Here is a 23,634-nt window from a genome sequence, read left to right on the forward strand (position 1 = left end):
TGAGGCAGAGTTAGTGCATCAACAGCCACCACACACAAGACAGATCTGGACATAGGCTTCAAATGTATTCCTCTTGTCAAGCCACTCCTGAACAACAAACATCAGAAGCATCTTACTGGACTAAAGAAAAAAATAACTAGTCTGTTGCTCAGTGCTCCAAAGTCCTCTTTTCTGATGAAAGCAAATGTTGCATTTCATTTGGAAACCAAGGACCCAGAGTCTGGAGGAAGAATGGAGAGGCACACAATCCAAGATGCTTGAAGTCCAGTATGAAGTTTCCACAGTATGTATTGATTTTTGGAGCTATGTCATCTGCTGGTGTTGGTCCACTGTGCTTCATTAATTCCATAGTCAACACAGCCATTTACCAAAAGATTTTGGTGCACTTCATTCTTCCTTCCACAGATGAGCTTTATGGAGATGCTGACTTCATTTTCCAGCAAGACTTGACACCTTCTCACACTGCCAAAAGTACCAAAACCTGATCCAATGACCTTGGGATTACTGTGCTTGATTGGCCAGCAAACTCACCTGTCCTGAACCCCATAGAGAATCTGTGAGGTGTTGCCAAGAGAAAGATGAGACATGAGACTGAACAATGCAGAAGAGCTGAAGGCCGCTATTGAAGCATCCTGGTCTTCCATAACACCTCTGCAGTGCCACATGCTGATAGCATCCATGCCACTCTGCATTGAGGCAATACTTGACACAAAACATGCCCAAACAATGTATTGAACATCTGCATAATTATATTTTTCAAAGGTCTGACATTTTTCAATTTAAAATCTTTGTATTAATTTTATGCAGTATTTTAATTTTCTGAGATTTTGATTTTGGGGTTTTCATAAGCTGTATGCCCTAATCATCAAAATTTTAACAAATGGCTTGAAATCTCTTGCTTTGCATGTAATGAGCGTTTTTAATTGCAAGTCAACGGAAGCTTTTTTTCTTTTCTTTTCTTTTTTTTTTTTTTTTAAACAATGAAAGTGACCCACAAAATGCTCTCCAGGTGTGCCAGGGCCCTAAGAGTGATGTGCAGGTCCTCTGCGGGAGAATGAGGGTGTTCTTCCTTAATTACACATTCTTCAGGCTCAATCTGAACCAGGTTTACGGTGATGGACAAAACCATCTGCGTTTAATGTGTTCAACATTCTCAGTAGGTTCACAACAGCTCTGCAGGGACTGCTTATGTAGAGTATAGTACTACTGTAGTAACTTACATAGTTACATAGTTACATAGTTATTTGGGTTGAAAACAGACAGACGTCCATCAAGTTCAACCAGAAAATAAGGTAATTTGTAGTTGCCAACCCCAAATTCACCAATATGTCAAATTAATTGATTTAATGAGCAAAGGGGGAGCTTAAATGTGCAGACTAAATTTACATAAACCAGCATTAACCTGGAATTATTTGCATTTCATTGATCATCCCTCCTAATGACACAACTACACATCGGACTTTATTCTGACTACAGAGATGTTGTTTGTTATACAGTATATAAATATTCCTGCATAGTGTACCCATCAGATATACAGTCACAATCAGATATATGTATCTAATTTAAAAAATATGGTGACTGCTTTATTGCAGCAGCACAAATAACATGTTGTTTGATTGGATGATTTTATTTTTTAGGACTAAGCACTGCTATTGATGTGTATATATGGTATTTATGATTATTTGAGAAGCATAACATCTTATCATATTGTTTCTTGTAACTTCAGTTCAAATTTATAAGACGTTTGAATCTGTGTATTTTTACTCCGACTCCAGGTACCCAAAAATTGCTGAGTCTCCAACTCAACAGCCCTTATTCTTAGTAACAATAAAGTGTACCTGAACTGACATGCAGCATGATAAAATGAGAGCATACAGTACTAATCCTGCATAAAATCTAGTGGTATATATGTGTCTCTGGAACAAACTCCCAAATCTCCCACATAAGGGCCCATACACTGAGACATTCCTTGGCAGATTAAATAACTTTGATCGAATCTGCTGAAGATTGTTGCCTGATTGTAATTTCGACATTATAGGACAGGAATTGCTGGTCGATTAGGGGTGGGGCAAGGGCGTAGCAGTATCTATGTCGAGGAGGGATAGAGCGGTGGCATGTCTCCCCTTCTAATGCTGCTGTCCCCTGGTCCGTGCAGTGTATTAGCGCAGCGAAGCAGAGCTGGTGTGCTCCCTCCTGCTGCTGTGATCTCGTGGTGCCCATATTGACCCGGAGGGATGTGCACATTTACGTACATCACCGGTGTATGGGGTCACTAATGGCATGGGGAGATGATGGTAGCACAGAGGATTGAGTATGCCAGCAGGCGAGGTGAGTGTCAGAGCGCTTCAACTGCACTAATACTCTGCACAGGGCCCCTGGGAGAGTAGCAGGAGGGACACCTGAGGCAATGGAGTTTTTGTAACACGTGTCATGCTGATATTTGATAAAAATCAATGTGTGGTGTGTGGCAATAACGGGTCCCTCTTTGATCAGATGTCGATGAGGGACCTATCTTGTGGGCATGTCGGGAGAAGGTATGCCCAGTGTATGGCAGAGGGACACTGTAGGGGGTCGGGGGAAAATTAGTTGAAGTTACCCGGGGCTTCTAATGGTCCCCCACAGACATCCTGTGCCCGCGCAGCCACTCCCCAATGCTCCGGCCCCGCCTCTGGTTCACTTCTGGAATTTCAGACTTTAAAGAGACTCCGTAACAAAAATTGCATCCTGTTTTTTATCATTCTACAAGTTCCAAAAGCTATTCTAAGGTGTTCTGGCTTACTGCAGCACGTTCTACTATCACCATCTCTGTAATAAATCAACTTATCTCTCTCTTGTCAGACTTGTCGGCCTGTGTCTGGAAGGCTGCCAAGTCCTTCAGTGTTGTGGTTCTGTGATGCATCTCCCCCCTCCAGGCCCCTCTCTGCACACTGCCTGTGTATTATTTAGATTAGAGCAGCTTCTCTCTTCTCTTATCTTTTACAAGCTGGATAAATCCTCCCCTGAGCTGGCTGGGCTTTCACATACTGAGGAATTACATTCAGGCAGAGCTGTCTGCACTCTGCAGGAGGAAACAGCCTGACACTTCAGTGGAAGATAGCTGCAGGGGGAAAGAAACACACAAATGATCTCTTGAGATTCAAAAGGAAGGGTGTATACAGCCTGCTTGTGTATGAATGTATTTTCTATGTGTGGACATACTGTACATCAACCTACTTCCTGTTTTGGTGGCCATTTTGTTTGTTTATAAACAAACTTTTTAAAACTGTTTTTAACCACTTTTAATGCGGCGAGGAGCGGCGAAATTGTGACAGAGGGTAATAGGAGATGTCCCCTAACGCACTGGTATGTTTACTTTTGTGCGATTTTAGCAATACAGATTCTCTTTAAAGTCTGAAAACCACTTCGCCTGCATTGCCGTGTCCTCGCTTCCCCTGATGTCACCAGGAACGCATGGCGCAGGCACAGACCATACTGGGCCTGCGCAGTACACTCCTGGTGCCATCAGCGGGAATGAGGACACGGCAACGCAGGCGCAGTGGTTTTCAGACTTTAAAGTCTGAAATTCCAGAAGTGAATGAGAGGCAGGGCCGGAGCATTGGGGAGTGGCTGCGCGGGCACAGCATGTCTGTGGGGGACCATTAGACGTCCCGGGTAACTTGAACTAATTTTCCCCTGACCCCCCCTACAGTGTCCCTTTAAGGTCATAAAGTGTGTGTGCGTCTGACTAGCATCCCTGGCAGCAGGGAAGAGATAATATTTTCAGTTGGTCATCATTCCCATAATAAACATGAACAGCGGCAGATGTCGGTGTAATGGTTCCATCTTCAAATTTAGATATTTTTACCCTGGAAACTAAAATTGAAATCTTTAATTCTAGAAAAGTAATTTCTAGAACTAGCTCTGTATATATAATTGTTTATTTTATCAGTTTATTTACACGTGTTTCACCTTCAAGTGTACTTCATAGTAACATAGTTATTTGGGTTGAAAAAAGACAAACGTCCCATCGAGTTGAACCAGAAAACAAGGTACAACACCAGCCTGCTCCCTCACATATCTCTGAAAGGAAAGCATCTAAGCACCCTTAAACGCAGATCTAGAATTTTCCATAACTACTTTCTGTGATAATACATTCCACATTTGAATCGTTTATAAGGCCTTTCTCCACTACACAGCTAAATTGCAAATCGCTAATGATTTCATAGAAACCATGAGAAGTATTTTCCACTATAATGATTCGATTTGCTAATCACAATCGCTTTCAATTTTAAGAGGGATAATGCAAATGAAAAATCGCAATTTCATAACGAAATCAATGAAAAATAGCAATCGCTGGCATTAGTTATTTGTGATTGCGATTGCTAGTGGGAAAGGGCCCGTATTGTAAAGAATCCTTTCCTAAATAAATGGCTAAAACTTTTTTCCTTCATGGGCAGATCATGTCCCCTAGTCCTTTGCATAAGCCTAGGGACAAAAAAAGCTAATCTGCCAAGATTTCATGTTGCCCTCTGATGTATTTATACATGCTAATTAGATCTCCCATAAGGCTTCTTGTCTCCAGACTAAATAAGGCCAGTTTATCTTCCCTTTTCTAGTAACATCTCAAGCTCACTCCAACCTGAATTATCGCAAATTCTTTCTGTTTTAAGAAAGCAAACTTTTGTTTTTCTTAACAACTAAGTAAGGGGGCTTTTAGGACCATTGTAGTCCCTTATATACTCCAATGAGTTCTGGGTCACCATGAGCTAGCTGGTTAGTCTGTACCTCTCGGTGTTACAAGCCCTACTGCATAGAGCTAAATTAATCCATGCCATGCACTGATGAGGATCAAATAATCTGAAACAGTCTGTATGCATGTTGGATTATTATAGCTCTGTACAAATTAACAAGATGACACATCATTGCATTCCAGCGGGTTCTGGACGTGTGTTTAGCTTCTAAGGGTACAATGGTTAATTTGCATATATTCAGCAGTGTTGCACTGGGAGACATTTCAAGCTCACTCCAACCTGAATTATCGCAAATTCTTTCTGTTTTAAGAAAACAAACTTTTGTTTTTCTTTTCCAGTAATTGAGCCCTTTCATCCCTCTAATTTTGTTTTTCTGCACCTGTTCTAATACTGCAATGTTTCTCCTTTAACCACCCTGGCGTTCAATTTCCCCAGGATTTCCGTGAAAAAAAGTGTTTCAATTTATTTCCAATAATTTTCAACAATTTCTTTTTTTTTTTTTTTTTTTTTTTTTAAATATTGAATTCATAACAGGTTATTGTATTGAATTCAATAAAAAAAAAAAAGTGTTTCCTGCAAGATGTTGATGATGCACCGGTGCACACTTTATGACCTTAAAGGGACACTGTAGGGGGGGTCAGGGGAAAGTTATTTGAAGTTACCCGGGACTTCTAATGGTCCCCCACAGACATGCTGTGCCCACGCAGCCACTCCCCAATGCTCTGGCCCTGCCTCTGGTTCACTTCTGGAATTTCAGACTTTAAAGTCTGAAAACCACTGCACCTGCGTTGCAGTGTCCTCACTCCCGCTGATGGCACCAGGAGCGTACTGCGCAGGCCCAGTATGGTCTGCCTGCGCCGTGCGCTCCTGGTGACATCGGGGGAAGCGAGGACACGGCAACGCAGGCGCAGTGGTTTTCAGACTTTAAAGTCTGAAATTCCAGAAGTGAACCGGAGGCGGGACCGGAGCATCGGTGACTGGCTCTGTGGGCACAGGATGTCTGTGGGGGACCATTAGAAGCCCCGGGTAACTTCAACTCATTTTCCCCCGACCCCCCCCCCCCCCCCCCCTACAGTGTCCCTCTGCCATACACTGGCATACTTTCTCCCGACATGCCCAAAAGATAGGGCCCTCTCATCGACATCTGATCATAGAGGGACCCGTCATTGCCACACACCATACATTGATTTTTATCAAATATCAGCATGACACGTGTTACAAAAACTCCACTGCCTCAGGCGTCCCTCCTGCTACTCTCCCAGGGGCCCTGTGCAGAGTATTAGTGCAGTTGAAGCGCTCTGACACTCACCTCGCCTGCAGTCATACTCAATCCTCTGTGCTACCATCATCTCCCCATGCCATTAGTGACCCCATACACCAGTGATGTACGTAAATGTGCACATCCCTCCGGGTCAATATGGGCACCACGAGATCACAGCAGCAGGAGGGAGCACACCAGCTCTGCTTCGCTGCGCTAATACACTGCACGGACCAGGGGACAGCAGCATTAGAAGGGGAGACATGCCACCACTCTCTCCTCGGCATAGATACTTCTACGCCCTTGCCCCACCCCTGATCGACCAGCAATTCCTGTCCTATAATGTCGAAATTACAATCAGGCAACAATCTTCAGCAGATTCGATCAAAGTTATTTAATCTGCCAAGGAATGTCTCAGTGTATGGGCCCTTATGTGGGAGATTTGGGAGTTCGTTCCAGAGACACATATATACCACTAGATTTTATGCAGGATTAGTACTGTATGCTCTCATTTTATCATGCTGCATGTCAGTTCAGGTACACTTTATTGTTACTAAGAATAAGGGCTGTTGAGTTGGAGACTCAGCAATTTTTGGGTACCTGGAGTCGGAGTAAAAATACACAGATTCAAACGTCTAATAAATTTGAACTGAAGTTACAAGAAACAATATGATAAGATGTTATGCTTCTCAAATAGTCATCATAAATAACTAACATATATACACAGCAATAGCAGTGCTTAGTCCTCGAAAATAAAATCATTCAATCAAACAACATGTTGTTTGTGCTGCTGCAATAAAGCAGTCACCATATTTTTAAAATTAGATACGCATATCTGATTGTGACTGTATATCTGATGGGTACACTATGCAGGAATATTTATATACTGTATAACAAACAACATCTCTGTAGTCAGAATAAAGTCCGATGTGTAGTTGTGTCATTAGGAGGGATGGTCAATGAAATGCAAATAATTCCAGGTTAATGCTGGTTTATGTAAATTTAGTCTGCAAATTTAAGCTCCCCCTTTGCTCATTAAATCAATCAATTTGACATATTGGTAAATTTGGGGTTGGTGACTACAAGTTACCTTATTTTCTGGTTGAACTCGATGGACGTCTGTTTTCAACCCAAATAACTAACTATGTAAGTTACTACAGTAGTACTATACTCTACATAAGCACTCCCTGCAGAGCTGTTGTGAACCTACTGAGAATGTTGAACACATTAAACGCAGAGGGTTTTGTCCATCACCGTAAACCTGGTTCAGATTGAGCCTGAAGAATGTGTAATTAAAGAAGAACACCCTCATTCTCCCACAGAGGACCTGCACATCACTCTTAGGGCCCTGGCACACCTGGAGAGAATTTTGTAGGTCGCTTTCATTGTTTTTTTTAAAAAAAAAAAGCTTCCGTTGACTTGCATTAAAAACGCTCATTACATGCAAAGCAAGAGATTTCAAGCCATTTGTTAACATTTTGATGATTAGGGCATACAGCTTATGAAAACCCCACAATCAAAATCTCAGAAAATTAAAATACTGCATAAAATTAATACAAAGATTTTAAATTGAAAAATGTCAGACCTTTGAAAAATATAATTATGCAGATGTTCAATACATTGTTTGGGCATGTTTTGTGTCAAGTATTGCCTCAATGCAGAGTGGCATGGATGCTCTCAGCATGTGGCACTGCAGAGGTGTTATGGAAGACCAGGATGCTTCAATAGCGGCCTTCAGCTCTTCTGCATTGTTCAGTCTCATGTCTCATCTTTCCTCTTGGCAACACCTCACAGGATTCTCTATGGGGTTCAGGTCAGGTGAGTTTGCTGGCCAATCAAGCACAGTAATCCCAAGGTCATTGGACCAGGTTTTGGTACTTTTGGTAGTGTGAGAAGGTGTCAAGTCTTGCTGGAAATGAAGTCAGCATCTCCATAAAGCTCATCTGTGGAAGGAAGCATGAAGTGCACCAAAATCTTTTGGTAAATGGCTGTGTTGACTATGGAATTAATGAAGCACAGTGGACCAACACCAGCAGATGACATAGCTCCCCAAATCAATACATACTGTGGAAACTTCATACTGGACTTCAAGCATCTTGGATTGTGTGCCTCTCCATTCTTCCTCCAGACTCTGGGTCCTTGGTTTCCAAATGAAATGCAAAATTTGCTTTCATCAGAAAAGAGGACTTTGGAGCACTGAGCAACAGACTAGTTATTTTTTGTCCGTCAATACCACTTTCAGCATGTTTCTGCTGGACGAGCCAGGCTTGTCAATACCGCTAGGAAGGTTAATGCAGTGCCCAGAACTGAATTCCATATTCCAGATGCAGCTAGATAAATAAATGGACAGTACTATGCTGGCATACTAGGGGGTTTATTCACTAAAGGAAATGGCGTAACCTCCTGTTACTTGCACTGATGTAGTGCAGCATAAAGTGGTCACACTAAAAGATTTATATACCTACCTGGGGCTTCCTTCAGCCCCATAAGCACCAATGCGTCCCTCGCTGTCTTCCCGAGTACCTCCATTTGCATGGTATCAGTCCTTGTAATCTGGCTCAGTCGCGCCAGTTGGCTGCTCTTTGCATTAACTGCCCCACTGTGCATGCGCAGAAGAGCCCACTGGCAGGGTTAAGCCAATAACTGGGACCAATACCATGTAAACAGAGGCACACCCATGCTGCCTTGTAGGCTAGTGATGCATACTGTTGCTGTTGTGGGTGGGGGCAGTTAGAGCCAATGAATCACCGCCACTGGGGGAGAAGGGCGGGGGCTCGGGTGAAGCTGAAGAGAAGAGGACTACTCCCATACCGGCCATACTCCTAGCGAACGTCTGCTCACTCCAAAACAAGGTGGATGAACTGCTCCTACTGCTCAGCCGCAAACCCTCGCTAAGCAAGAACACCCCTGTGCTCTGCTTCACGGAGACCTGGCTCAACGGAAACGTCCCGGACAACGCTGTACAGATGCCAGGCTACTCCATCTTCCGTGCAGACCGGGATCGAGACCTCTCCGGGAAAATGAGAGGAGGCGGCATATGCTTCTACGTTAACTCCGACTGGTGCACCAACATCTCACTCCTCAGCAAGTTCTGCTCCCCTGACGTTGAACTCCTAGCCATCAACTGTAGGCCCAGGTACTCACCTAGGGAGTTCTCCTCTTTCATTCTGATAGGGGTCTACATCCCCCCAGATTCCATCACCAGGAGTGCCCTGAGAACACTGAGCGATTATATCTCGGGGTGGGAAACTACTTTCCCGGAGGCTCTCGTCATCACCTTAGGGGACTTCAACAGCGCACACCTGTGACAGGAGCTGCCCCACTACCAGCAGCATATCACCTGCCCCACCAGGAACCACAACACCCTGGACAAATGCTTCACAACCCTCAAACTCCTACAAGGCCTCTCGAGGCACTCCCCTAGGGAACTCAGACCACTGCGTGATCCACCTGATCCCCACTTACAGAAGGCAGCTCGAGACGTCAAAGCCCATCACTAAAACTGTTAAAAAGTGGACTGAGGACGCAAAACTGAGGCTGCAGGAATGCCTGGAATGCCCCAACTGGTCGACCCTGGAGGCACCCACCCTAGAGGAATGGTCTGAAAACATCCTCTCCGTCCGCTTCTGCGAGGATGCATGCATTCCAACCAAAACCTTCAAAGTCTTCCCAAATGATAAGCCCTGGTTCAACAGCAACCCACGACGTCTCCGGAAGATCAAAGAGGAGGCACACAAGTCGGGCACCCCAAAAGAGTACAGGGAAGCCAGGAATACCCTGAATAGAGAACTGAAAGCTGCAAAAAGGACCTACTCTAACAAGGTAGGCCTCAGCCTACAGTCCAACAGTCCAACAACTCGCGGGAAGTCTGGAAGGGACTCAAGGCGGCAACAAACTTCAAACCTCCCCTTCACCAAGCAGCCCCCAGCTCATAACTGGCGGAGGAACTCAACGAGTACTACTGCAGATTTGATCTCCAACCCAAGCAGCCTGTGGCCCCAGCATCCCATTCAGCTCCAGACTTCAGGCATCCGCGATGGAAGACGCCCAGGGCCCCCCAGGGGCATCCCCGCTCTGACCGCAGTACAGGAGGAGGATGTGCTACGACACCTCCGCTGACTCAACCCCAGAAAAGCCTCGGGCCCGGATGGGGTGTCTTCACTCTGCTTGAGAACCTGCGCAATCCAACTGGCTCCCATCCTCACCTCCCTCTACAACAGATCCCTATTAGAAGGAAAGGTCCTCTCCTGCTTCAAAAGGTCCCCAAAAAACCAGGGAACACGGAACTCGACAACTTCAGACCCGTGGCCCTGACCCCCATCACCATGAAAGTATTCGAGAGGCTAGTGCTGGCCCACCTGAAGCACTCCACCAGCACCCTCCTCGATCCTCTCCAGTTTTCCTACAGGGAAAACCGATCAGTTGACGATGCCATCAATGTCACCCTGGCATACATCTCGGAACACCTCGACAGTCCAGGAATACTAGGGTCCTTTTTTCTGGATTTCAGTTCGGCTTTCAACACCATCTGTCCGGACATTCTGATCGACAACCTTGCGCATCTTGGGGCAGATTCCCTTCTCTGCAGGTGGGTAAAGGACTTTCTCTTCAACAGAACTCAACGGGTCAAGCTTCTCCAGCGAGAGAACCACCAACGTCAGTGCCCCGCAGGGCTGTGTGCTGTCCCCTCTCCTGTTTTCTCTGTACACTAACAACTGCACCTCGGCCTCCGACTCCGTCAAAGTTATCAAATTCGCAGATGATACCACGCTTATCGCCCTAATCGACAAACGGGGAGGACGCTTACCGAAACGAAGTTGCGAGGATCTGTAACTGGTGCAAGGACAACAATCTTGTCCTCAATACAGCAAAGACTGTGGAACTTATCATGGACTTCCAGAACCTCCCTCCGGCCCCCCTACCAGTGTTCATCGACGGGTCAGAGGTCTCCAGAGTCCAAAGCGTACGGTTCCTAGGCTCAACTCTAACAAGCAACCTCAAATGGGGACAGAACACCACCAGAACCCAGAAGAAAGCTCAGCAGCGGCTTTTCTTCATACGCCAACTGAAAAAATTCGGAATGTCACGGGATCTGCTCACCAGATTTACTCTGTGACCATCTAATCCATCCTCTGCTGCTCCATCATCGTCTGGTACGCAGGAGCAACCGCCACAGACAAATACAAACTCCACAGAGTGATAAAAGCAGCAGAAAAGATCATTGGCGCCCACCTGCCCTCGCTAGATCTCCTCTACCCCACGAGAATGAAGACAAGGGCCTCCAAGATCTTACTCGACCCCTCCCACCCGGGCAGACGATACTTTGAGACCCTTCCACTGGGACGCCGTCTCAGATCCATCCCCGCCAAGACCACTAGGCGCATTAACACCTTCTTCCCACAAGCAGTTCTCCTGTTGAACTCACTGAAATCAAAACTCTACCCCCCCCCCCCCCCCTGCCTACATCCTGGGGACACTCTAGCCCCAGGCATCCCTTCCTCTCAGCTGTAAACTCTGACTGAAACACTGACTCCCACAGCAGCAATCACTGTCCACCCCCCCCCCCCGCCCCCCAGGACTCCATTCCATACTAAGACGCTCTAAATGTATGTATGTCCTGCTTGCCTTTGCTATGTCTGCCATGTGTTGTTATATGTATATGCCATGTGAACCACAAGCAATTCCGGGCACACCACTCGGTGTGCTTGGCGATAATAAAGATGATTCTGAGAGCAAGAAACCAGTCCCCTTGGTCAAGTCAATCCAGTATATGTAACTGTAGATGTATACAGGTCAGCAGGTTTTGAATACTGTACTATGAACAGATGGTGTAGGTAAGTTCTCATGCTGGTAAAATTTGCCAATCATTGACTACCCAAATTAGATGTGTGTACGCACCCTATGAATGGATTGTGTAGGTAAGCTCTGATACTACATGCAAGTGGTAAAATTGGCCAATCCTAATTGAATGTGTGTATGCATCATGAATGGCATTAAGGGTGATTTTCAGTGTCCACTATTTTGAAGCTGTTGTGGTGTGACTGCAGTTAAAGTAAAAACTCTGTGCTTACATGGGAACTTTTTACATCTACTGTAGTTTTTATTAACTTGTGCATGTCTATTATGCAAAATAAATCATTTTATAACTCTCACTACATCCACTAGGTCCAAAACTAAAATAGAAAACTCTTGCTGGAATTCTTCAGAGTCTTACCAATTTTAGTAAAAATGTATGCTCATTTTCAGTATATTGTGCTGTGAAATATGTTTTAACTCCAACTCTTCTCTTTCACAGCTTCAAGATAAAGCTACTGTGCTTACCACTGAACGTAAGAAGGTACGGTTTTGGTTTAAACCCCACATATGTTCAAAAAAATGTTTTGATTGCAACCAATAAGTTTGAATCCTGTATACTATATACGCGCATATAAGCTGACCCGCATATAAGCCGCGGTACCCACTTTTCCATAAAAAAAACAGGAAAAATAATTGACTTGCATATAAGCCCCCTCCCGAGTATAACCCCCACCCCCACATAGTATAAATAGCCAGATTACCCCGTTATGAGGCATCCCCCTCCCCAGTATAAATAGTCAATAAATACAGGGAACAGTAAAGTTAGACACACTTGCATAGATAAGTGGATACTGTAGCAATACAAAATGGAAGAGTTGCTTTATCAAGGGCCACCTGCTGCAACATACATGAGTCACTGCTAACACCCGCCCCCTGACCCCCCGCCCCCCCCCCCCCATGCCATCTCGACTAGTTATAGTGTGCCCCGCTGTGTCCGTGCACCCCCGCGGTAAGAGCGTGTGGCCAGCAATAGGACTGACCTGAGGTGCAGCAGAGTGAAGAGAGCAACATCGTCATTGCCCCATGTGCACACGCAGTTCTAATCACAGATGTCGTTTCTTCATGGGCTGCCCGCTGTCCCGTGCTGGATGCGGTGTAGAAGAGCGGGGTCTGCCCACTGTGATTATTTCAGTCCATACTGGCCGCTGTAGCAGAGCATAGAATGCAGCCATGTCACATGCAGCTTTGGGGATTCCCTTGCCTTTCTCATCACTGTGTCTCATATGATGCCATCTAGTGGCGTCTTGAGACACAGCGAGTGGGACAGGGAGGGAATCCCCAAAGCTGCATGTGACACCGCTGCTTTCTATGCTCTGCAACACCGTCCAGCACGGACAGAAATAATCACAGTGGACAGGCCCCGTACTTCTACACCGCAGCCAGCACGGGAAAGCGGGGATCCCATAAGGAAACGACATATAAGACACTCTGGAATATAAGATGCACCTAGGTTTAGAGGACAAAACCAATGAAAAAAAATATATACTAAACCTGGTATGTCTATCTACTATTCCAGGAGCGTCTTATAGATGTTCTCCACCAATTGGTGTCCCTTTCTGTCCCCAGTATGTCCCCTTCTGTCCCGTGTGTGTCTGCTCCCCCCCCCCCCCCCCACACACACACACACACACACACACACACACACACACACACACACACACGCACACACACACACACACACACACACACACACACACACACACACACACACACACACACACACGTGTCTTCTGCTCCCCTCCGCCGTCCCCCATTGTTTAGTTAACAGTGTAGCAGGAGCATCTCTCACCTAATCCATGGCTCCTGTGGGGATCGCAGACCTCTTCTCTCCTGCACTGCTGTCCTAGTGACAGCTTCTGCGGGTACAGTCATCAGACATCACTAGGAAGAGCCATGTAGGACAAGAGGTCTGATCCCCGCAGATAAGGTCTCCTTTTCTTACCGTGGAAGAGAACCTTTAATGACTTTCTATCTGACCTGTGTTAGGGCTGTACACATTAACCAAGGCAAATGGAATATTCTTAATAAAACACAAAATAAGATCTTGATCTTGAGGATCTTGCAACTGAGATTGGATATTAATTGTTAGCTTTTTATGAAAGGAAATCAAAACTTCCCTTTTTTCATTAAAATTACAGAAATGTTTTTGGGTAGTCAGGGTGATGACATAGGTGTGTAGTTGGTTTTTCTGGGCAAAAATAACTTTGCTTCCCTCCAAAATGAGCGTCTCTTAAAGCCGTGTTCAAGCCCTTTGCGTTGATAATATTTTAAGTCACATTTTCCTTTGTAAATGAGTATTAAGTCTGTTAAACAAGGTGTGTATGAGGATCCGCAGATATCATAGACTATGAATGCATTTTGCAGGAACGGATCTTTTGCAGGAACAGATCTTTTGCAGATACTGATCTTTTGAATGTGTACAACATCTTTGTGTACAGCATCTTGCAAAGAGTTTATCTGATGGGGAGTTCAGCTCAATAGAAAAGACTGTGTATGGCTCTCATACTACATGGAAGGGAGTAAAATTGGTCTGATATCTTTCATTTATCTTTCAAGTGTGTACACACCATAAGGGTGCATACACACATCAGACCATAGTCTTCTGATGGGGAGTTCAGCTCAATAGAATACACTGTGTAGGTATGGCTCTTATACTACATGGAAGGGGGTAAAATTGGTCTGTGATCTTTCATTTTCCAAAGACTATGGTCTGATGTGTGTATGCACCCTAAGTGTTGCATGTAATGATCACAGCTCCGGTGTTTGGTGACACTGCAGAGACCAATTGCTATACAGGCAAGTTTTTTAGCAAAAGCTTAGTGTCGTAAACGGTTCAATGGTGAAGGGTTATTGCATGATAGCGTGCCTTCTGGCGGGTGGGGTAAGCTTGAGATGTTCCTATCCTACCATTGTTGACTTGATTGGAAATTTCCCTAACTGGTAAAAACGGCCATAAATGTCAGTTTTCTAATCTTTTCCCAATGTGTAAAAAATGAAAGGATTTTTTTTGGGCTGGAGTTCTGTTGTTTTTTTACTTTATACTTTAGGGGGTTTTAATGTATTCTTGTCCTCTCTGCAGCGTGGTAAAACTGTTCCTGAAGATCTGATAAAACCAGAAGAACTCAGCAAGTATCACCAAATCTCTTCACATGTGGTAAGGCTCTCACTACTTAACCCTAAACCTTAAATGGACACTGAAGTGAAAAAAAAAATATTTGTATGTGTAGTACAGCTAAGAAATAAAACATTAGGAGCAGAGACACAAGTCTAATATTGTTTCCAGTACAGGAAGAGTTAAGAAACTCCAGTTGTTATCTACGCAAAAGAGCCATTGAGCTCTACGAATTTTGAAAGTCGCAGAAAGCTCTGTCTTCTGAAACTTGTTATCTTAACTGTCAGTCACTGTATTTTCTTTCTAGCGGACAGGTCAATAGTTCATTGGCCTGCTCTGTAAAATCATTTAGAATGCTTAGTATGTAAACTGCAAATATTAGAGAATGATGCAATGTTATAGAAAACACTATATAATCGAAAATAAAAATATGAGAATATTTTCTTTGCTACTAATGTTTTAGTAATTATCCATACTACACAGCCAATTAATTATATCATAATAGTTTTTCTGCTTCAGTGTCTCTTTAAATTGAAGACAAACCATATTAGAGCTTTCTGCAAATAATGTGAGGTTATCTGTATTTAAAAATCATAGGCATGTTTACCGTAGTATGTTTCATTTATGGTTTCCTACTTTCTGCTGCTCCTACTTTTAGCCATAGATCCTGAACAAGAATGCAGACCAGCTGTTTCTGCCAATAATTGGCTGAATACTTGTTTCAGTTGTATGCCACTATTGATACCAGAAAGAACAGCAGGACTGCAAGGCAACTTGTATTGTTTAAAAGAAAATAAATATGGCAGCCTCCATATAACTCACTTCAGATTTTAAAGTGTACCTGAAGTGAAAAAAGTGTTCCTGGGGTACTTACCTCAAGAGGGGAAAGCATCTGGATTCTAAAGAGGCTTTCCCTGTTCTCAGCAGAGGGAATCCAGTGCTGGCACCCAAAAGTCTGATTGTCAGGAGAGGACGCAAGCACAGTAGCAGCCTTCCCCTTGGGCTCTGGTTAAAATAGCTAAGCCCGTTTGGGTCCACTCTACTGCCCACCCGCCTCTTGCCTGTGCACTAGAGCAGACCCAATTGGTCAGGTAGTATTTTGTGTTTTGTCTTTTGCAAAATTCCAGTTTGGATTCTCTTTGACCCAGAATTATGGTGTTATCATCAAAATAATGACACACTCCAGACATTTGTATGATTTCCTCTCTGAATTTGTTTATGCCTGTCCTCAAAGCAACGGTAAGGCAAGGTTTACTGTTATTAAAATTTGTGTGTTTTGTGAAATGTACGAAAACGCATTTGCTGCACATGTAACGAAATTCAGTGGAGAATTACACTTATGCAAAAATTTGCATTTTCACATACACAGAAAAAATTTATTCTTGCAGCCTGAATTTGCAAATCGCAAAATTAATTTTTATTGCCTGCAGTAAAAAAATTGTGTAAAAAATTTGCATGCGTGATGCGGATTTTAACGCGAAAAAAGCACTTTAAAATGTTGTTTTTCGCAATAAGTGTGAATTCTGCCTATGTAATTTCCTTTTAGGCTAGTGCTCACAGACATTAAGGCCTTGTTCACAGTGGTCAGTTGCGTTGCAGAAAAATTCTGCATCTCAACTCACTGCCCATACAATTCTATGGGCCTGATCACAGTAACTGATCACGTTTTTGTAACTCTCTGCATGCATGCTTTGTTTTAAAGTCTATGGCCAGTCTCCATTGCAGTCAACAGTCATTATAACGTGTGAGTTATGCAACTGACCACTGTGAACGTAGCCTTAAAGAGACTCTGAAGTGACATTAAAAATTGCTTTTTAACTTATAATCAACATGGGCATGTTTGCCCCTGCTAAAACGCCACTATCCCGCGGCTGAACGAGGGGTCTTTACCCTCTAAATCCACCCCTGCAAAATCCACAACCATCTTGGTCGTAGATTTTGCTGCTCATGGAGGCAGAGCTAATGGCTGTAGGTCTCTGCCTCTCCCCGCCCCTCTCAGTGAAGGAAGACTGGGAGGGGCGGGGGAGAGGCGGCGATCAGCGCTGATAGACGCGCTGAGAGGCAGGGCTGCGGCCATTAGCCCTGCCTCAACAGGAAGCGCTGCCTGGGAACAACTGAGGGCATTTTTACTGTCTGATCAATTTTCTGATCGATTATCTGATCATTTTCTGATCGATTTCCATTAACTTCTATGAGAAATCGATCAGAAAAACAATCGAAAATCAGATCAAACCTTTTGGAAATTATTTATGGAACCATCTATCTGCCAAAAAATCTCATGGTGTATTCCCAGCATCAGGGTAGGTTCACACTCTAAGCACTTTTCAAAGTGCCAGTGAGTTGAAAATCACTTGCTAATGTAATGCTACGGTATGTGTTTTTTGTCTTTTTTTTTCTTTTAAATCACATTGTGAGAACACTCACATAGCTTTACATTGGCAAGAGCTTTTTAAATCGCTAGCGCTTACAAAAAGCACTCGCAGTGTGTGAACCAGCCCTCAGTTTTAGTTGTTGATTTTAATGATTTCTCTTGTGGTTATATTAGGGGGTTTGGGGGTTACATGTTTTATATCCTATGGTTGTAGAGGAAAAACTGAGAGATCTAGGAGCCCAATCTAGTGTAATATTGTTAGTAGATAAGATAGTATAGATTATACTCACAAAAGTTGGTTGCTATGAGAGGCAACCACTCGTTGTCACATGTAGGGAAGTACCGTCCCCATTCGGTCTTTAGTTCCTTGGTCAGTGATCTGTAAACTTGGCTTTCCAGCTGTTAAGGAACTACAAGTCTTACAATGCATTTGCCTTTATGAATCACGACTGTGTCTGTTAGACTTCCGCAATGCATTGTGGGAGTTCCTTAACAGCTGGAGAGCCAAGTTTGCAGATCACTGTCCTAGGTGGTCGCTGCTCCAAAAAGTGAGGCGTCTCAAGCGTTTCACGGCCACAGCCACTTCCTCAGGTCAATAACCGTGCCTGCTCGTAGAATGTTCTGAGTGTCCGGGCGCCAAGGATACAGGGGCAATGTACTATTCTGTTGTGCAATTACCATAAGTAAAATCTTATTCTACCCACTGTCAGGGTTCCTCTATGCAGTGGATTAATTCCTGTAGTATTATACATGACTGAAAAGTGCCTTACATGTGTGAGTGCTGTAAGTGGTTGTTTATTTTGAACCCCCTTATAGTAGTGCTGTTATACTGTGGAAATGAATTTCCTGCAGGACCTGCCAGGAGAGAGCTCCTTCTCAACCTGTTCCAGGAAAGTTCCTTGCTCTGTTCGTCAAAGCTAGCATGAGGAAAATTGGAGCAAATCAGATGCAAAGTAGATGCAAATGTTGCAATCAGAATCACTGATCTGGGCATCTGCTTTACTTCTGCACCAGTTTGATTCAAATGTCCTTGCACTGCCTTTCATAAATATTTCCAGTATTTTAGCTATTGCTCTGCAAGCATTACCATTTATAGACAATCATTTTCTCTCTGCACTCGTCTGCATAGAACGATCTACCTCAGTCTTAGACAGTATCTACATGGTAGAGGACATTTTTTTCATTGAAGACTATTAGAATTGTATTTTACATATAGCTGTGATGTATGAATACACTTCACTCTTGTCTACTTGCCATGTTTTTTTCTATCTAGGGACTGCACAGTGCCAGTGTCCCAGGCATTTTGGCTTTGGATTTATGTCCATCAGACACCAACAAAACTCTTACTGGTAAGAAATGCAAGATTTTTTTGTTTTGTTTTTCAGCATGTCAGATTAGAGAGTTAAAAAAAAATATGTGAACTTTCATTTATAGAGATGATTTTGATTAGTCACTGGTGTGTTGCATTCTGCAGACAAACTGGCTAAAGGAACGATGGGCCCATGTCTTTGGACTACAATGCTACAAATTCCATACAACAGTTGTTCAGTCAGGTTCATACACATGTCCAACTTAATGCACAACCAACCACACAACATGACCAACTACACAACAAGTTTTTTAACCCGACAAGCACGTACACACGGTAAACAACCAACTCACTTAAATACTATGCGTGCATGCTAACTGACAAACTTCACAACATGTCAGCGTTCAAAAACAGTTGTTCAAAGACTTACACACGTTCTTATCTGCATGATACTTGGGCAGATTGATCCACCGGTTGGTTCTGGCAAACAACCTGTTATCAGTTGGTCATCTGGTTGTTTGTCAGCTGTACACACACCCAACTTATCTTCCAACAGACAAGTTTGGAAGGTAGTTGGACAAATTGTTGGTAGGTGTGCATGAGCCTTTAAAGGATACCCCAACTGAAATGTGACATAATGAGATAGACATGTGTATGTACAGTGCCTAGCACACAGATAACTATGCTGTGTTCCTTTTTTTCTCTCTCTGTCTGAAAGAGTTAAATATAAGGCATGCAAGTGGCTGACTCAGTCCTGACTCAGACAGGAAGTGACTACAGTGTGACCCTCACTGATAAGAAATTCCAACTATAAAACACTTTCCTAGCAGAAAATGGCTTCTGAGAGCAAGAAAGCGGTAAAAAAAGGGCAATTTCTTATCAGTGAGGGTCACACTGTAGTCACTTCCTGTCTGAGTCAGGACTGAGTCAGCCACTTGCATGCCTTATATTTAACTCTTTCAGACAGAGAGAGAAAAAAAGGAACACAGCATAGTTATTTGTGTGCTAGGCACTGTACATACACATGTCTATCTCATTATGTCACATTTCAGATGGGGTATCCTTTAAAACATTATTGCAGGGCTCCACAGATGGAACACCACATTGATGTGCAGGGACTCTAGCTTGCAGTAATTACCCAGTTATGCTGGACTGACACATTTTCTGCTGTACTGTATAGAAAACAATTAATCATCAACTGTCCCTCAGAATGACTCAAAACCTAATATCTAGTCAATAGTTTCGCTAATTTAAGGTAGCGACCAACTACTCTTCTAATTTTTTGGATTATAGGGGGATGCCATAGCACACAAGGATTCATACACAAAGAGAGAGCATACCTGCCGATAGTCTTCTGGCTATGATGCCTAGGCCTATGCCCTAGGACTTAAGAGCTGCAAGGCGAGAATGTTTATCACTTAGCCACCATGCCACCAGTTCTGGGACAATACTTCTACAATTCTGCTTACAGTGGGGGAAAAAATCCCTAATCCAGACAACCTACTTCAATAGTTAAACATGAATATATTGCTATCCCCAGCACACAGGGTTTCAATATTTCTTATAGTTCCAGATAAGGTTTTAGTTCCCATGCAAAGATTGGCTACAGAATAGGACAAAAGAATAAATCAACCATGATTTAAATACAGGTAGTCCCCGGCTTACGAACGCCCGACTCACGAACGACCCGTCGATACGAAAGGAATGGATTCCGTGTTTCCATGGGAACAAGTCAAAAACATTTTTTTCAAATTAGACTTCAAAAACTACAAGAAAAAATGGCTTTTAAACTTGTATAAATGGGTACAAAGGGCAGAGGTGACACAGAGGGTGACACTGGAGGCACAGAGGAGGTACAGGGGACAGAGATGGCACAATGTTCCGACTTAGGAACGAACCTACAGTCCCCATCTTGTTCCTTAACCGGGACTACCTGTACAGCTTTAAGTGGACCCAAATTAAAAATAAAAGATTTCAGAAATAAAATCTATTTTCTAAATTATAATAGCAGCCTTTTTACAGCTGCATGATGACAAATATAAAATATTTTACATTTATTGGAGGAACCCCTCCCTTCCTTTCATATTGCCGGGACATAATCCGGCAAACTGGTGGAGTAGGTGATCGGCAAATGAGGAATTGCTAATGGCTGCCACCTGTATAACCCTAGTTATGAAAAGAGAAGGGTGAAATGTATGCACTGAAATGCTGTCAGAGTGGTGCAACTAAATATTTTGCATAAAAAAAATGTTTGGGTTGGGTCCGCTTTAACTGTCCCTTAGGGGAGCTCACAATCTAATACCTACCATATGTAGAATACGTGGTTATCCAACACCTAAAGGGATTTGTACTTGCCGGATAAATGTAGTTTCTGGTTGCTGTTAAAAACCGGCCTAACTAGAACTATACCTCTTATTATACCCATACCATACCATGCATGTGTAAATATATTTGATGAGTAGACGCTATTCCCCCTACACACTCCTTAATGTTTGACATGTTTTATAACACTTATCATGTAACATTCAGTATCTTTTCAATGCAAAAGTGAAAAAACATTTTAGAAATTCTTGTAAAGTAAAAAAACAAACACATTTTTTTGGACTATAAGACGCTCCAGACCATAAGACACACCTGAGTTTAGAGGACAAAAATCAGGAAAAAGAAATTACTAAATCTGGTGTATATATGTAACTATGGTGTGTCCAAGGTGCAGGGGCATCTTGTAGAGCTTCTACCACATTTGTCCAACCTATCACTAAACAGAAGGGCACCTCTGAAATATAATCTTCAAGCTAATGCATACAAGTTCAATAATGGTTACAAAAAGATCCCAATTGTCCCTACATAACTAAGGTTTTGCACAAATTACATATATCCTAATATACCTTTAATGGTATGGTATACTACCTCTGTTACATATCATTTCATTAATACCCTTATATAAAACATTCTAGTGGGGAATTTAGGAATCAACAGGATTGCACAATTAAAGATTCTGCAAATACTTATAACCCACTCCAAATTGTAGTTTGCAGCTCACCATCCGATTCCGCTGCACGCTGCTCTTCATCTCCAGCCAGGATGCCTCAGCCCCCTCCGTCCTTCTGGCGGATCGTGCTCGCTCTTCCTCGTCTATCTCCATCCATGGTCAAACTGCCTCGAGCCAGCCCGCTCTATCCTCTAAGCCGCGGTTCCTGCACTTCAGGCTGCTTGTTTCCTTCATTGCCTGATCGTGCCACACATTCCTCTTAGTTCATCTCCATCCAGGGTAATTCTGCCTTGGGATGGCCCCATCCATTGTCCTAGCAGTTCCTGCACTTCAGGCTGCTTGTGTGCTTCACTGCCCGATTAAGCTACACACTTCTCCTAGTTCTCTTGTGGCTATGGTGACACTGCCTCGGGCCATTCCATCTTCCTGACACACACAGGTCAACACAATTATGTAATGAATAAAAGTTAATCTCGGATCCACTTTAAGCAAAAGGCTTTCATTCAGCCACCAAGGGGATCTAAGTAGGAGGGGTGTTAAATTTGAGTTGTGGGTGTTAAAGAGCCGTGCGACCCATGTCATGATCCAACCAAGAGCAGTGAATGTGGCACGAGTACAAAACATTTTGGAAATGAGTAGCCAGTATAAAATCCATATGAGAATATAAAGTATGCACAGAGGAATAATACCTATATCCTCTTTTTTCCTTATGCTCGCGCCAATTGCCCGTGCCCTAAAAAAAACACCGGAACTTAGACAATAGGGCTTTGGAATGAGACGATCTCACAGGAGGGGGTGATCAGTCAAGAAGCATCATTTTGTACCATACTGAAGTCCCTAGTCCAAACATCAAGCTTGGAACCGTATTAGTGAATCAATGGTCTTGTTAAAGAGAAACTCCGACCAAGAATTGAACTTGAAAAAGATTTTACAATGGGCAAACACTGACTAAATCATTTATACATAATTATTGTAAAAATGAAGCACTTTTTTTATTACATTATTTCCACTGGAGTTCCTCTTTAAGGGCTGGCAAAACACTTCAGGCAGAATAATGCTGGAAACACATCCTGCAATTTCCTGTCAGATAGATGACTCGATAGATAATTTCCGACAGGTCCAATCTGATTTTCGATTGCTGTTCTGATCGATTTGGGTAGAAGTGATCAGAAAATGGATCAGAAAAATGATCTAAATCAGATCAGACCTGTGGGAAATTATCGAGCCATCTATTCGACGGCAAATTGTGTGGTGTTCCCAGCATAACAAAATGACTATCGGGGTCAGAGACCTGAGTTTGTAATTCAAAAGTAAAGTTATGGTTGCAAAGGAGAAGTGTATGCTGGGCACCCGGCGGCTACAGGGCCTGCAAATTACACCCAAGCAAGCAAACCGTTCATAAGTTGCAAGTACACACTGCTGGCTGAGTGAGGCATGCACAGTGACGTGCTCACGGTGAAAAGCAATGAAGAAAGATCCAACGTTACAATCAAATACAAGTAGATAGACCAGGCACCGTCCTGTTATAGCTTTTATTGCCCAAGCTTGCAGCCAAATTTAACATGCAGTAATTTCATATGGGTACATCAAACCTGTCTGGCGTCTTGCGGTGAGGAGGGTGGTTACCGGGGGAAGAGTGGTCCCCCTAAGCTTCATTAGCAGTAAAGAGTGCGTTTGCTACGCACCTGTTAAAGGGGAAACCGCGAGCCACCCCAGTTGTGACCACCCTGGCAAGAGGAATGGGTCACCCTCAGTGTGTCCAGTCTGTCCAGGGCATGGGCAGCATCCCTGAAGGTCTGTGTAAAAGTGAGGGCCACCATGGTCAGCTAGAATTAAGGTGGGAGGGGCTAACCCGGGTGTGATGGGCAGAGAATGAGAGAGGGCCCAGAGGGAATCCAGGACTGCTGGGTGGTGGGGGAGGAGAGGAGAGGAAGGTTGGGGGGGCAGGGAAAAGAAAGCCACCTGTCAGGGTGGTGCTCTTCTGTGTGGTGGCAGGGAGGGGATAC

At 43.6% G+C, this 23,634-nt stretch overlaps 1 protein-coding gene across 1 annotated transcript in view; it reads left to right on the forward strand.

The window, feature by feature from the left end:
• Positions 1 to 23,634, forward strand: part of PRPF19 (pre-mRNA processing factor 19) — a 170,848-nt gene that overhangs the window by 93,508 nt on the left and 53,706 nt on the right. The window contains exons 7-9 of the mRNA XM_068257991.1: positions 12,284 to 12,325; positions 14,924 to 14,998; positions 18,601 to 18,676. Coding sequence (XP_068114092.1) covers positions 12,284 to 12,325; positions 14,924 to 14,998; positions 18,601 to 18,676 — 193 coding nt within the window. The remainder of the gene's footprint in view (positions 1 to 12,283; positions 12,326 to 14,923; positions 14,999 to 18,600; positions 18,677 to 23,634) is intronic.

This window comes from Hyperolius riggenbachi, chromosome 10 (assembly GCF_040937935.1).
Source record: "Hyperolius riggenbachi isolate aHypRig1 chromosome 10, aHypRig1.pri, whole genome shotgun sequence".
In the NCBI taxonomy this organism is placed as follows: Eukaryota; Metazoa; Chordata; class Amphibia; order Anura; family Hyperoliidae; genus Hyperolius; species Hyperolius riggenbachi.